The sequence below is a fragment of the Lytechinus variegatus genome, chromosome 4, assembly GCF_018143015.1.
Source record: "Lytechinus variegatus isolate NC3 chromosome 4, Lvar_3.0, whole genome shotgun sequence".
NCBI classification, from domain to species: domain Eukaryota; kingdom Metazoa; phylum Echinodermata; class Echinoidea; order Temnopleuroida; family Toxopneustidae; genus Lytechinus; species Lytechinus variegatus.
In genome coordinates, this window is record NC_054743.1 from 8,947,088 (window position 1) to 8,964,654 (window position 17,567).

At 36.8% G+C, this 17,567-nt stretch overlaps 1 protein-coding gene across 1 annotated transcript in view; it reads left to right on the forward strand.

Annotated features, from left to right (window-relative positions):
* Positions 1 to 2,782: 2,782 nt before the first annotated feature.
* The window catches only part of LOC121413309 (aminopeptidase N-like), a 40,206-nt gene continuing 25,421 nt past the window's right edge, over positions 2,783 to 17,567 (forward strand). Inside the window, exon 1 of the mRNA XM_041606088.1 lies at positions 2,783 to 4,478. Coding sequence (XP_041462022.1) covers positions 3,601 to 4,478 — 878 coding nt within the window. The 5' untranslated portion in view covers positions 2,783 to 3,600. The remainder of the gene's footprint in view (positions 4,479 to 17,567) is intronic.

Below are 17,567 nucleotides of genomic sequence, written 5' to 3' on the forward strand. Positions count from 1 at the left end.
TAAACTTGATTTTGAAGTGAACGCCCTTGTTTGTTTGTTTTATTTCATGTTATTTTAAGCTTTCATGACGTAATGGACGACTATATTTGAATAGCAATATCAAACCAATCATGATGTTTTGACTGTAAAACGGTATTATAAAAAGATAAAGAGTTGATAGATATTTGTTATACGCTTACACTAATACGTCAACACATTCAGAAAAAACTGTTCTCAAACAATAACTACTGGTGAATATCTTGATAGATGTATTTGCCATGTTTTCGAGCAGTCGTATAATGAAGCAAAAATTTGATGGGGTTGATTTTGAACAAAGTACACTTTTTACATGTTGCGAGAAACGAAGCGAGCTAGCCATGACAAATATTCTAAATAAATTCATGTGTTCAAAGTGTAATAATAGGGAAGAATTGCCTATTTACTTACCATCCAGTGTCAGAATTGTGATGGCAAAATATAATACGATACGAGTTTATTTGATAATATATTTTCAATGAATATCTTGTACGAAGAAAAATTAAATGCTCAAGGGTTTATTTGGATTGCTTTATTTCTCATCTCCGATTCCCCCTCCTTTTCTTCTGCTATGTCTCTCTTACTTTTCCTAAATCTCCAAGTCTTATTTTTTTCACTATCAATATTCAAAATACATTTCAAAAATTCACAGTAAAAACGCTGTTCAACTGTTTGACAATGTTTGCTATATGAGCCTTACAGTATTTTCTAACCGTTTAAACAAGTGTTTAAATCAACAAATTTTATTTTCTCCATTAATTAACAGTTGTTAAAAAGAGTGATTAATAATTGTCGTTAAAATGATTGATTACTAATTATTGTTAAAAGAACTACTGCAAGGTCCATAATTATATTAAACATCGTTTTACTGTGTGTACGCATCTTCTTTCGCAGGTACAGTGTTGGGTAATGAACATTGTGCAATTGGTTCCCAACGTTTATTGCCGATGAAAGCTCTATGGTCATGCGTATCTTTGCTTATGATTTGGGGGTCTACAGATATATGAATATACTGGATTTTATCGTTTTGGCATGGTTTCATTTGCTGTAGAGTTTGTTTATATATCTCTTTCTGTATTGCTTCACCACCCCGCCCGTGTTTCTTTGCCATTTCCTGATTGTTCATTCGTGCGTGATACATTAAATCAGAACAGACAGCAACTGTCAAGTCTGCTTCATTAATGTCGTAGAAGATACTTTGTCGTGCGTGAATGAAGAGATCTCCAGATTTATGGAATTATGATATGCTTTGCAGTGTAAAAAATACAGAGATGAAAAGCATCGTGCATGATACTCTTTATTTAACATTTCGATGAACGAAGTAATGGGTTTCAACATTCGGGGTAACGCAAACTTTCCATTTAAATTCATGAAACGCGAAATAGGAGCATTTTTTGTCAATTTTTTGTCATTTTTACAATTCCAAAGTTTTCAAAAGAAATAACTTTTAATCAATACGTCTATCGAAATACCAGTGAGGATATGAAAAATGAAGTAATATTTTTGATCTACAGTATCGATGAATTACAGAATTTTGTAAACTATTACAAGAAACGTTTGTAAACAATAGTGGTCCCAGTATGAAACCCTCAGGTACATCATACAGAATTTTAATTTCATGTCAGTCTTTTCCCACTGGTAGAATAAGGAATTATATTTGGACGATATCCTCATTGACAAAACTGTGTTAAGAGTGAACATGGCGAGTGATTATTTCACATGGTCAGAAAACACTCATGGTGGTAAGCACTGCCTCATGGTATGGTTATATTTCACATAGCATTTCTATCTTTATTGTCCAATGTTTACGTTAAAATTAGTCACTTTGTCTCAGTACTTCACTGGCAAGTTTTGAAACAACACAAAATATCAAATAAATCCAATGTCCAATACATGCATGGATGCACGCAGTAAAAAGGAGTTACAACCATGCATGACAATAGGTTTGTCGCTTCAAAAAAAGCAAATATTATCGAGGTTGCTTAGGTTGATCAGATAATGTGTTGTTGCTGTGTTTTCAAGCGCTTTCTCCATAATTCTGTTTAGACATAGCAGTAAAATAAATCACAAGCTGTTTATCAACGTACTTTGTAAAAGTGGAATTTGGTGAACAGAGCTGACTTCAAAGTGACAAAAATGAAAACTTTTTATACATTCCTCTCCAAACTAACGAGATTCAAAATTGTAGGCTATATTTTGTATATACTCTTAAAAAACACAAGATTATATTTTCAGGCGTTTTCACAAATAATTGTGCTTAAATTTTCACTTATTTGCCAATAAAAACGTTTGTCCGATAATATAACGACACAAATATTTAAAAAAAAATAGGAATTATATTTTGTGGTGTGTTTTTGTTTTGTTTTATTTTGGTTTGTTTCTTTCATTTTTCGTTATGCCGACATTTTTTAACAGAAAGACGTTTGTGATTATCATGTTATGAGGAAGTTTAATGCTGGATATTGTGAGAGGTTTCAGGTTTCGCATGTTAGATCAGAAAATCATGTTTTAAAAACAAGACGAAGAAAACAATATATGCAATTCGGAAGTGGATAGAGTCAGATTCTAGAGAAAGAGAGAAAGTCATGTCCAGATAGTGATAGAAGACAGGGAGAGAAAAGAGAGAGGGCGTGGAAAGAAAATGAGAGAGGGGGAGAGAGAGAAAGATGACGGACGAGAATTGGAAATTAACACCGTACTGCGAGCTGAACCATTCGAAGTATTAAACGGGAGCGTATATAGAGCTAACACAAATCTGATGAGTGTACTAATCAGCAGACGACCCGTTCGCGGCGCACACTTTCTTTTCCCGCCAAAACAAAGTCACTATCGCTTTTTGTTCATGCGCGTGAGGAGCCTTTCAAACAAGTTCTTGTCATCTCGTCATGCTTCCCTATCCTAGCAGGAAAAGCGATGGAAGTTTACGCTTCCTAGCATTCACTGACCTACACCTTCCGTCTTCAACTTTCTATCTTCGCGCTTTTTCTAACCGTCGCACACCCCAAAGTTGCCTGGAGCCTTTGTGAAAAAAATCGTCTCTTTGAATACGCTTTTTTGCCTCTTAGATGAAATGTTCGTAATGCTTTATGCCTTGAGAGATGTTGGAACGAAGATATACCGCTTATCTTATCGTCAATCGTGATCAACCTGGTGATTGAGATGTCAATTGACTGGAGGTAAGGCGTGAGAGAATGCAGAGCACTCCAGAATTGGGTCCCTCGCGAAGCTCATAGTCCTGAACAAAAAAAAGCGAAAATGCATCTTCGAATGTGAAATTATTTGCGGAGAAAAGGTACACATTTACTGAGCCAACCAGTCCTTGATGGATGTAACGAGTCAACACAAATTTATTCAGGATGCCGGAGCCAAACCAAATATCAATTCACTTTGGTGTCAGATTCAGAGGATTACAACAATTTTAGACACAAAGATTAAGTATTAAAATCGTCGGACTCGGGGATTGTGTTACCAAAAGCAACGCGACCCGATTCTGGTTCCTTTGCCCAGGAGGGTTAGGTTAACGCGTTAGTACGAGGGAATTGAGGAATTTTTCAATTTTTAGTTGTTGATTGGGATCCGTGTAAGATGTCACGGTCACCAGTGAGCGATAGACCCTTGGAGAGTGGGAGGGAGAACGGGTGTTGTCGGCAAACTAACAATAAGACGAAGAGCCTGCAGCTCCTCCATCATATGACTGATTCACAGAAGCCGCTGGTAGCGAGATGTGAATCTGAAGGAGTGGAAATCACAGCGGTAAGGATGCCAGGTAAACGAGAACATATCGTAAACTTCGTCTCACGGTCACGTAAGGGCACGGGAGAGGATGAAGTCCGTGTGTCGGGAGGAGCAGGTTATCGACATCGCAACCGTCGATGTCCACCAAACTGCATGAAGAGCATCCTTTGTTTCGCCGTCCTCATCCTCTTCATCATCACTTTCGTATTAGTCGCGCTCCTTGTACGGGGCACATGTGATCACCTTTTCAACGCGTCCTCGAACACAAGTGTTGTAGAGAACGTAATCACACCTAGAACAGAACAGGCGACTGATGCCAAGCCCTCATCCTCACCATTAGTGTGGGAAAACTTCCGATTGCCTACCAACCTGAAGCCGTCCCATTACGAACTTAGCTTAAGAACTGACATTCACCGTGGCATCTTCGCTGGTAACATCACCGTTCACTTCACATGCCTCAAAGAGACAGATGTCATCCTACTGCACACAAAAGATCTGAACTACTCTGTCGAATCATTCCGATTTCTCAAAGAAGGGGGAAACGAAGAAGTCAATTCAAACGGACCGCCTACTTTCTATGAAAAGAATGACTATCTCGTCCTTCGGACTGTCTCCCCCTTGGATCAGGGAACGAGGTATTCACTTAGTATGCAGTATGTGGCCGTATTCAATGCCAACCTTCTAGGTCTCTACCAAGGCAAGTACGTCACATCTCAAGGAGTCACAGAGTAAGTAATCAACTTCAGCGTCAATTTTCTTTGAACGCATTCACAAAATATTGGATTGATAAAAGAAAGAAGGTCTATTTTTCTGCAATATATTTAATGTATAGATTCTTGCTTAAAAGAGCCATATTTCCCTGTGATATTCATACGCATTGTAAAGTATTATTCTTGGAAGTGTCAAATGCATTGCGTTCAATCATAATTATGAGTGCACACAAAGGCGAGTTGCAATTCACTTTAACATTCTCAATATCCTCCTGTAAATACGTACACTGCCACACATAGGCTGTTTAATCATAGAGCTATTAAACACAGATTACTTAATATTCAAACTTAAAAATTCCGGAATAAATAAACTAATTTACATTACACAAATGTTTGATGATATATTGACAATGATTACATTTTTTTTTAAATCACTGCTGCAGATTAGCAAATGAATGCCCTTGATTCATAAAGCCCCCTTTATACCACTTAACATGCCGAATGACATGGTAAATAACATCCATATCAACATTAAAAAGAGCAACCAACTTACGGCTATAATAAATTTCCAAAGCATTGGTAGTTCGAAGCTCTTAAAAAGTCTATTACTACACGGAATTGTGTTTTGCATTTTTATTTCGTCGTAGTATGAAGTCCTTAAAATAGCTTCTGTAGATTATTGATCTAATTGTTATTCGTGGTCTTGTAATCGTTTGTCATTGCCATAATAACAAATTTCACTCGTTAGACGTATGGTATTTCCTCCTATAAATGTACTGCATAATAACTTTCACAAGATTTTTTGAGGGAAATTCCCATTTTTGGTTCATTACCCCTTATAACGATCAATTGGTTGGATGAACGATTGTAATAGTTGATGGTTGTGAAGTCGTATAAGACAGACTAATATGAACATGATGAATGACAAGAGTTAAAGCCAACATTATCTCTTGGAAAGGCGAAATATGTATGGAATATTTTGTAATCATGAATGAACCATAAACCACATTTACGAAGATTAATCACACTTTAAAAATGCTCTGCTGAGAAGATATGACCCACAGGTCTGATGCCCATCTGCATGCATGGTGTCACTTTTCATACATACAGTACATGAAATATTAAGAAATCAGTCCTGAATAGCAAACAAAATTGAAAGTTTTTCATAGATGATAGATATTCTAACTGCAAACCGTATACTGTAGTTCATGAGTTCCAATCATTCTATGGAGCTGTTTCTCTGTGGCAAGTATCCTCGATTTAGGTAGGTATTATTTCATTCGCCACGTACTTTCCGACGAATTATTCTCCACATTTGCTGGAGCAAAAGTCGAGAAGCTGTTATCGTGGTTATGATTGTTTTATGATTCATTTAATGGTGTCTATTACGACCAATAAAATATGGATTTTAGGATTTAAGATATCTAAATATTCAAGTAGCAGTAATATTAATGATAATAATATAGCATTTACGAAGCGCCGATTATCTAGCTGCCTTTTCCATGACGCACCATATGTTACCCCGGCTTAAGGTCCAGCTGCTCAAGGCGCTTGGTGCATTCAAGGAATAACTCTTCCTGGTATTCACCTGGGTTGAGTGCAGCACAATGTGGGTGAATTTCTTGCTGAAGGAAAACACGACATTGCTAGGAATCGAATCCACGTCCCTCTGATTTAAAGACGAGAGTCGTAACCACTAGACCACGACGTTCATTAAAACGCTTTGGGTTTTATTAAGGTCTATGAATAGGCATATTTTTTTTTTATTATCAACACTTTTCTAGATATCTATTTCCATGAGATATCAAAGAATTGTGGTATCCATGTTGCAATTCTGAATAGTATGGAAAAAATATTTTTAAGTGCGATTGACTGGTATGTATGCGTCCAACACATCAAGAATCAAGATTCCTAAGTTCTAATTTATTATGCATTGACTCAGAATTGCCTTGACAACGCATGAAGTCATATTTGAAACATCGAGTTACAACGATTTTTTCCGAGCCACGGATAGAGTCAGTGGTTTTAAGTAAGCACAGTAAAATATGAAAATAAAGGTTAATTAATGGGCTAATCCTTGTCTCTGAAATACTTTCATTTGACAACTACTGGAAGTGGAATTGTCTAGTGACTGTAGATACTGGCAGGGGAGAGGCAAGTAAAAATTGCTACACTTGAAGGGTAATCTGAGTCAATAGAAATAAAATCTAGAAGAGAAATACAAATAAAAAGGAGAAAGAAAGATGAACGTTTAGGTAAAATCGTACATAGAATAAGGCAGTCATAAATTTATACATATTCTCAAAATTTGCAATACCTAACGTGCGCACAGGTAATGTCATTATTTTTTCATAGGGTAATATAGGCTACAAACATCTCTTGATTTTGCTTCATTATCTCAAATTACTGAATGTATGCTTTAATTTTATGACAGAATATCACAAAATACCACCCGTTTCATATTTTGATAAATGCCCCGATGGATATTTCACTATTAGAAAATTTATCCTTAAAATGAAATAAGTTCCTGCAGCAAAGTCTCGAGAACACCCGTAATCTTACCAGATTCCGTAATCTTACAGGAACTTGGCATTTGGTGTATGAAACCTTACAAATTTCCTTTAAGAAAACACCCTTTTCCGATTTTTAAACAGACCTGTAAGTGTTCTATTAAATTGCAGAAGAATTCCTGTTTTATGAATTTATAGAATGATTCTGTTATTGCTTTGTGCAAAATCTTCTTTTTTACTGTAAAATCAGGGGTTTTTGGACAGTATAGTAGTAACCATCCCATCAAGGACATGGCAAGCAGAAACCTACAAATTCTTGATAAATAAGTAACCTCGGACTTCAAAAATCGCCCCATCACTATTGTCTGGTAACAATCTCCTCACCGAATCGCTAATTGGGATTCTTGTTCAATTAGTTGGACAAACCTTAGAGATTCTCTATTATGACATAGGTTGGATTCCCTTAGACAGTGTCGTTATTCAATTCTGAAATGCCTCTGTTTTCTTGAAGAAGTGGTTTCTGATGTTGGGTGTTTTCCAAACCTTTTATCACTGTTTTTTGCGGGTCTGTAGATGATTTTGATCTTGTCGCCCAATATCCGGATAGTGGTTATGAAGGTACGGGGATCGAATCCCACAGTCCGAACAGTGGTATGAATACACATTGGTCAAAACATCTACACTCGGCACTCTCTATCCAAAAATTAAAAGGGCAAATCTTGTGGACACTCTCGTGGCGTTTGGGAAATGGCAACCGCGCAAAGACTACTACCTCACGTGGACTATACTATGTATACCGGAGGTCGAGTGTTTTTATCTGACTTGATGAGGTGAAATTAATAAAATACGTACATCATTGATCAATTAATGAAAATCCAGAATAGCTTATAATAATAATAATAATATAGGGTATTTATATTGCGCACATATCCACCTTGTTAGGTGCTCAAGGCGCTCCTATATTACCCGGCTTAAGCTAGACGTTCATAGCGCACACAGCTTTTTAAGAAATTACTTCCTACCGGTACCCATTTACCTCACCTGGGTTGAGTGCAGCACATTGTGGATCAGTTTCTTGCTGAAGGTAATTACGCCATGGCTGGGATTCGAACCCACGACCCTCTTTTTCAAAGTCCGAAGACTAATCCACTGGGCCACAACCCTCCACATTCCATATTCTACGACTTCCACTTGGACATGTTATAAACGGTAATATGAAGATAACAATGCAAACTGGCGCTTGATGAAGGCCTACTTATACACAAAATAGGGAAAGGAACTATCCAATTGATGACATGTATTATCACTCAGATATAAGTATTATTTGCAGTTCATTTTTCACTGTAATACACCTCAAAAAAGTTGTCCTTGACCCTTGTGTCCATAATGTAGCAAACATCAAAAATTTCTGCTTGTATACGTTATACACTAATCCGTTTTGACTAGTCAATACTTCGAATAAGTCCTTTTACCGTCTAATGATAATGAGAGCCTGTTAAGAACATGTCAAATATCGTCTTTACCGATCAAGCATTAGAAATACCCAAATTCGTATGTTTCAATGGGTTTTTTTATTCTCTTCTCACAAATTAAAAGTATATAAAACAACTCGGAATATAAAAAGCTGCACATATTGTGTTTTGGAATGGTAAGCATGATAGTATTTACAGAAAAAAAAATCTGAATTATTATCAGATTGTTTTGAGATGTAAAGAAGAAGGCGATTGCATCAAAGAACTATTTTTTTAAGGGGGGGGTTCAAGCTGAACGAAAAGTTGACAACAATAAAAAAGGAAAAAATGAAAAGGTCTCCAACAACAAAAATTGAGGTCGTTTCGTACCCAAAAAAATCTATTAGGGGGGTGGGAACCCCTGTGGCCACCTCTCTGCGTACAAAATGGCTTTCAAAAAGTTAAAGGGGTTGAACCTCTGCTGTAACCCCCCCCCTGCGTACGCCACTGTTTGGCAGTATACTTCAAGAAACAGAAAATAGACTAAAGCCAAAAGGGAGTATTGAAACAGTGTGTTATCTTCCAGACATTATTTTCATCAGAATCGCATTTACTTGGCCGCTGTCATGGCTGTTGGTGTTGAATAAAGCAGCCTTGGACGGAGGTCCAAGCAGTCTTTAACTCCAGACATGCACATCAGATCTACCTATGTCAATACCAAATGGATGCTTAAAATCGATTTGTTTAACAGGCTTAAACACTTATCTTGCTGCTCGAATTCATTTCAACCTTATCATAGAAGAAGTTAGTTGTTCGTCAGATTGCCGTGTTGAATTTAAAGTTTGTTCTTGTCTTATCAATTTAAAACTGTTTATTTCACTTTCATTTACCAAATTCAGTTTTCATCTAGTACATTTTTTATTCTTATTTATGGAAGGATATACTAAATTATAAGATAGAGAAAATGTCATTCCAGAGATTATAGCATGAACAGATGCTTTGAAGCACAATCATAATTGACACCCCCCCCCCTCCCCGTCAATTTCACTTCAGTACTAGCGCCAAATAATTGCCTCACAAAAATGAAGATATAAATGTATGCTATAAATGTAGAACAAAATATTCATATTACTTAAACCGTAAATATTATACAAGAGTCACTGTCGCGCGTTTACTTTTATCTAAGATATTTATATGGGGAGTCTCATCTTATTTTCCCGAGGAAGAAAACAAAGTCGTGAGACAGCTTTCTAGATTACCTTCAAGTGCGCAGCCAATCTTTATTTCACTTTGCTGTTGTTTCCATTGCAACCGGAAGTATGTGTTTCTACACTATTTTTTTCTTCAAAGTAAGCCTCCTATTATCGTTTCTGAGCCATCGCATCTGACATAAATGAAGCAGTGCAATAATCACGGCTGAAAGAACCACATCTGCACTTGTGCAGAAACAATTATGTTGATCATCAATGACTGGAACCGTCAGACGTAATTATCAATACGCGAATGTATCTTGGTAAACCAAGTACACGCACTGACTAAATATCAGTCATCCGTTTCTTTATCCATTCCGGCCGAGGATCACGTTTCACATTTTTTAATAAACTAACATTCTTTTTCCATCCTTAGGAAATCTAAGGTAGATGTAAATGTTATATAAATATATACTCTTAATCTTTTTTATTTATACCAAGACTTATTTCCTACAATCCAGTCACTCCAATTTGTTACTCCCAACTCTCTTTCCCTCCCTCTCTCTCTCTCTTTCTCTATCTCATACACTTTTCTTGTTCTCCAAACAATTTCCTGAACCATGTTCGTACTAACCTTTACGGCAATTTTCAGAAAATATGCCACCAAACGTGCGTTGCAGATCCTTTAATGGCGTATTTTAGCAAACATTTGGCTAACGCTTTCTACAACGCACCAATTTCTTTTAAAAATCCAATTCAAATCATAATGGACAGATTAGAGGTCATTGTCGAAAGTTGGTGGACCGGGACAGCACATAACAATTTATTTTTATTTTTTCGTCCTGTCCGAAGACGATGTGCTATCCCGGTCCACCAATATGACCAACTTTCGGCAATGTCCTCTAATCTGTCAATTGTGATTTGACTTGCATTTTCAAAGGTATTGGTGCGTTGTGGAAAGTGTCTGCGAAGTGAGTGCTAAAATACGCTATTTTCATTCTATAGAGACATCCCATCGCTGATTTACATTCTCTCTATGAGTTATTTTTGATCCCCCAGGGAAAGAATCTTGTAACCAATAATAATAGTCAAGTTCTTGTATAGCGCATAACACATTATGAATAACGTCTCTATGCGCTTCCAAAGGACCTGGATATTATTACCATGGCTGTAGCTCAAGCAGCTTTTACGCGCTCGACATTTCAAGGAATAAATTCCTGCCAGGTACCCATTCACCTCACCTGGGTTGGATGCAGCACAATGTGGATTGATTTCTTGCTGAAGAAAACTACGCCATGGCTGGGATTTGAACCCAACAAGTTGCCTCTGATTGGCTGAAATTAAGTTGCGTTTAAATTCCTGAGTTAGATTTATTTTAGCCCTGTTCATGATAATGATAGTGGACGCCTTTAAGCCATCCCTCTCCTTTGATATCTTATTCAGTTATATATTATTTTGAAATGAACAAGGGATCCCCCTGCTTCCTGATACGGATGACCGACCTTTCATTCTGTAACAACTTAAATAATGGTAAAGGGAGAGAAACCCAGATAACTTGAGATAATTGATAATATTGATGAAATTTTACCTCTGTATATGGTAGAATATCAATACTGTATACATTTTCTTTCTTCCTATGGCCTTGGCGCTTTAATGATTACCTAGGAAAACGGAATTCCGTTTAACTCAAGGACAATGATCATCAATTCAATTAAGCACTACTTTTACCAACCATTTCACATCTAATACCAATCTTCATTACTGAGTTATTACGCTTGGTATTTGGTTTGTGTTATGCAAGTGAAATTTAATCTGAAGAACAATACAACTGTGATTTTTCATTAAAATGCTATTTCATAAGTTCCACTGAATGAAAGCGATATTTATTGCGCGATTATGGAGAGGACAAAGGCTGGGAGTTGGATTAAATCGAATCGTTCTATCGTTGATGATTGTCAAGATTGAGTGAATGACATGGAAGCATATGGGGAGACGAGGTTTAATTTGAGAGATTAACATTTATGAGGATTTGTTGCCAAACCTGTAAGGCACCTGGATAGTGGGCCAGTGCATTAGGAATAGGCCTTTTGTGTCCGCAGAATTATCCTTCATGCTGTGTCCTATATCATGTATATTGTGACATTTCTATGTTTTCATTATTCCATGTTTACATAGCAACAGATACCGATTTCTATATGGATACGTAAACTCCCATTCTAAACATTGCTAAAAATGAACTTTCAAGACATTACAAATGGTTTGGATTTGATATTTACAGGCTATAGTTTGAATAAAGGGTGATTAATGATGAAGTAAAAGCACAGGGGCAATTTTGAGACTGCCGACCATGACATTTGCAAGGCTAGGAAGCTTACGGGTAAAGTTATGGAATCTGGGCCAGGAGAGTTCACCTGGCGTTAAACAAAATATTTTGGAGATTGAGCTGCATATTTTTCAATACACCTATTTTGTTGTTTTGAATTGCATTCGTCATTAGTAACATCAATTTCCTGATGTTGTAAAGGATTAATCAAAGTTACTCATCATTTATGTATGGAACTTAATGTAAATGCTATTGTTCCTGTCTAAATTAGCCCCCGAAGACTAAGAGTTTGATCGACTCATGACGTTACTTGTCCGTTGATATGGTTCAAGTAAATACTGACTAAAACAAAGTGGTGGCAACATTCGACAGTTTTGTCACGGAGTATGGTCAAGATATCAATTTTTACTTCTTGCTGTTCCTGTTCTGTTTTTTATATTACTGTTGTGACTAACATGGACATTAAACACTTAAACATGGAATGATGACGATGATTACGATGAAATATTCATCTCCGTAGGTCTTGTCTGATAGATGAAGACGGGTCGAAAAGATGTTCTAATCCCATGGTACTTGTCATTCTATCCTCATTCGTGAGTCAGTTTCCCAATTGATTTTTCCTCCACAATTCCATATTTTGGGGGTAATTCTACGGACAGGTGTAATCTCTTACTTTCCAAGTCTCCTGTGACTTGTGTCACGTGCCCAATACTCTTCAATCTTCTGATCCCAGGCCAGTCCTCAACACAAAGACGCGGTCGCCCTGGAGAAAGCTTGATCTTACGCTGAGAAATAGCCAATTAATTAAGTAGACATGGTAGAAGAGTTTACAGGGTAAACATGGTAACTGCACTACATAAGAGAATGGTTTTACTATCGACGACGTGCAGAAGGCGCTAATCCTTTTTACATTTTAAGCCGTACCATTTTGACGCAAAGTGCGCTTATATAATATGAATCAACTATAAATAACTCAGGGTTATATTGTAAGATATATCTGTGCCGCTTGTACACTGAATCTTGTAACTTCCAGGCATGTCTGCAATAGAAAGCGAAATGCGACCCTCTGAAAGTTCTTTATTTTCTGTCCGATTTAGTGACGTCGACCGAACATAATGCTTAATGTGTCTTGATACTATTCAAATTTGTAACCACATAACATGTATCCGGTTTGCTACCATTTACCATTTCTATTAAAAGAATGTTTAAAAAAAATATCGCTATGGGGAATTCTACTGGTTGCTCACCCGATTTACAACTGCTTTGGCGTTCATGGTTTAGGATACGTCATTCTGATATATGCATTTTGAAATTTGCCAATCCGGAGTTTGTAAGCCTATCCGCAGCATACCTATGGTGCTTTTTTGTGTATGATAAGAGTCATTTTATTATTTTCACAGACATTTTATATCTTGCATCTTGCAAAAGAGATATTTAGGTGCTTTCTTTCATTTGCCTACAAGTAAATCACAAAGTGTTTGCAATTGTGCATCAATAATATCAACGTAAGACCAACTGATTCTTGGCCTTTTAGGGGTACAATCTCGTGCATATGGGTATGATGATGATGATAATAATAATAATAATAATAATAATAATAATATAGGTATATTTACCCAGGGAAGCCGCTTCAGTTCCGAAAACTGTTCTCCCAGCGGGCCCTGCTATTATTATTACCCCGGCTTTAGCTGGGCTGCCTAGGCGCTCAAAGCATTCAAGGAATTTCTTCCTACCGGGTACCCATTCATCTCACCTGGGTTGAGTGCAGCACAGTGTGGATAAATTTCTTGCTGAAGGAAATTACGCCATGGCTGGGATTCGAACCCACGACCCTCTGTTTCAAAGTCCGAAGACTAATCCACTGGGCCACAACGCTCCATGATGATGATAATGATGATAATAATTATCATTATAATAATACTAATGATAATAATAAGTCATATTTACTCAAGGGAACCACTTAATTAGCTGGTCTCCAGCGGCCATGTGTACATAAAATGCAATTATTACATTATCCATACTAATATGCCAAGCGCCTGGCTTAAATACAGAAGACCCATTTTCAAAACATTTGCAACCTGGGACCGAATCATTTTCACGAGGCGGGTTTTCTACTGCCAAGTCGCCATATGCCCAGACATTTCGAGGCAGTTTCAATATAACGACATTACCTATTTTATATTAACGATATCAACTTTTTTACTATCCATGCTAGAATGTTTTAATTAATCATGCAAAACGTTTTCTAGAATTTTACAAAATAAATCACAAAAAGCAGAACCAAAACAAATAAAACATTCATTACGAGGATAACAAATTATTTGTTTACATATTTTGTATATAATTACATTTATACATCTTTTCGTTTATTGAGGTTTTGAGTATATATTCTTGATATGTATTATAATACTTATTTTGATTTTACTATTTATGTTACTATTGTTTTATTGGGGACATGGCCTCATGAATGACCAACATTATTCGGTGATGATGAGACACCCTGTTGAAATATCAGTAATGAATAATAAATATTCCAATCAATACCGAACTTTTGAATACGGTTATGAATCAAACTCGCGCGTACCTCGACGTGGCTGTTATAAACCCCCGTTAAACTCTACAACTCTAGCCTGTGTTAAGGCCACCCTAGGATTTCTCCATTTTTCAATGATATAAAAGTTAGTTACAAAGCTATCGTAAAAGTACTTTCCAAAGATCTAAATTAAATTTCTTCGCAATGAGTGGATCGTGTTGAAGTCGAAGCGACAAGGTAGAAACCACGACTTCGATACTTTGCCAGAGGGTCATTTTTCTCTTCAATAATCTGGAGGATACGAAGCTACTTACAATGTAATTTGCACTTCGGTAGGGTACAATTCCATCTCATTTCCCGGCTGGTATAAAAGACATGGAAAAACATCTTGGAGAAATGAAAGGATTCTCTCGTTCGGGCTACGGGGAATGCACCCCTCTTTTGCATCCTCATCTCGTCGAAAGGATGATGTTGATGAGGAGACCCCTCTCGACCAATGTGTAGCAAGTTTACTTTTGATGGCTTAATCCAATGAGGCAGTAAACGCTACGGTTGGCAGAGCAAATAATGAAAATTATAATATTTCAAACAGTAAAATGCATCGAGAAATAACGAGCCATTTAGAAGAACTAATTATGTTCAATATTTCAAAGTTTTCCTACAATCACTTTCATCATCACCATCATCATATTCTTCACCACAGTCACCACCACCGCCATCACTACAACCAATATGAAGTCCATAACGGCTGTTATTAGATTTCTTTATTTTTACTCAGCCTAGATCAGGGTCGGATACTTTCCTGTTCTAAAATAAAGTTGTTTGTGTTTTTATAATTATTTTAAAGCAATCATTGAAAAGGGTTCGTGGGACTTTAAGGGTGTGGGTTGGTTAATCCAACAGGGATAAAACAGAAGGATTTCCCTGCAATTTGGTAAACTCGTTTCAACTGTCTATTTCTTCAATATCTTAGGATTAGTCAATCTCGGCCTGAATTCTTTTCTATTTTTAGTAATTAGCTGTCAGAAAGTCGGACAAATGTGGTAATTAGGTATGACATAATAATCAGCGTGTAAGTAAATCCTGACACATGGAAAACAGAACTAATGGGGGCTGGTGGTAAATATCTAGTACTCTTTAAGATTCAAGATTGTTTTTATTGGTCCATGAATGCTAAGCATACAGGGAAATTTAGTTTCCAATGGCTTTAAACACATAACATATACACAAAAATGCAAAATAAAATATATCATAACAATCTAACTCTACATAAACAATACAACTTAGTGATAACTTTTCTACAATAGGTTGATAACCCTTAGAATTCATAAGTCGAAATTCATAAATTATAAGAAATAGGTGATAAGTCACAGATGTTGCAAAACAATTGACTAAAATATACCAACTAGACAGAAATATTATATAAATTTTCAAAATCTGTGACTGCGCAATATATTTCTTTTATTCCCTCGCAAAACAGAAAAACTTGGGTAATTAAACTCCCCGTGTATGTCAGTTTTCATAGAACAAAAAACTTTAAATCACAGACCAAGAGAAGGTGTCTGTTTTATGTGTAATTGATTAATATCGCTATTTTCATCGGTAAAAAGAGATTTACAAACTGTCAAATAGGGGAGGAAGAAATTTAAGAAATGGCACTTTTGTTAATGGTTAACATAAATTCTAATTTTAGAAGGTAAAAACGAATGTATATATCAATCAGTTATTTGAGAAAAAGGGAATACTAAAGGATTCTCAGGCGTATAAAAGGTAAAATCTGTTCACTCTGTTTCTTTATCATCCCACCTCTCCCTCGGTATCGATCAAGTGAATCGGTAATATTCATCGAAATAAGTATTTATTGCTTTTCAATTCCCAGGCTTTGCATTACTTAAAATAGCAGATGTCTTTGGGTGCAGGTCTACTTTATTTGATTTGATTTCCTCATCTCAAGCGAACAAGCCGATCATTTTAAGTATTGATTTCCCAATTCACTTACCGGATACACCACCGCCCCCTCATTCGGTTAGAATCATGCCGAAGACACCCATTTTTAGCTGTACTCGCTCTGAGGAACATGCTCTCCTTGTACTGAAACGCGAATTATCTCGCCGTGATCAGAGATCAAGAGGGGGATAAGATGCTCCCTCAAGGGTGCCGTGGAGGTACGAAGAGGGTGAGAGCATTGCTCCCGGTACTACTTAACCCCAACCATCTTTCGTTAACAACCGGAACGAATCACATAGTAATATCTGTATACAGAAAAGTAAAGTGAGACGCACCCGGTTAATATCTCCAACCATTTCTTATTTTCTCTCCTTTTTCCTTGTTTCAATCAACTATCAATTTGCTCCCAATTTTTTATTCTACGAGTGCTAACTTTTGTTTAGCTTTCCTATATGCCGGGGATTTTCTTGAGTAGAAAGATAGGAGTAGTTTCAATCGCAAGTGACCCACATTTCCAAGGCTTATCCCCCAAATAATTCTACATTTCCAACGCTTTAAGAGGCATTGTCTCAAAGCACTGTCCATTAACTTGATATCAAAGAGGTGGGAGACGGGTGTCTTGCACTGATCGGTGAGGGGAACTGAATCTTCTATCAAAAGACAGTGCAAGGGCTAGGTGTTTATTAGTACACAACACTATTCAACGTCTAATGCAGTTGGTTTTCTGAGCATATGTCTTCCGAAGTATAATTATATGTGGTACGATCTGTTTTTGACCAGCTGATATGTCTCCAACAATGTTCGGAGGTTAATGGAGTGATTAAGTCGTCTAATAGATTCCTATTTAATAAGAGTGGGCGGGGGCGTAATAGCATCATTTGCAGGTGATGCGGTAGACCTAAATATGAATCCGATTCAAATGAATGAAGCGATCGGGGCCCCTTAAATCTAGATTAAATCGACCTATAATCGATTTCATTTTCTTATGAATGGGTTAATTGATAGGCTGATTGAGTAGAATCAAGCTAGCAAATAATATTAAAGGCTAAAGCCCACGGAGTATTGTTTAATATGGAGAAGAGAAATGGGGTTAGTAAACAAGAAAGGATTAATTTTAGATGTACTGATAAACACGTTACCATGAACAATATAA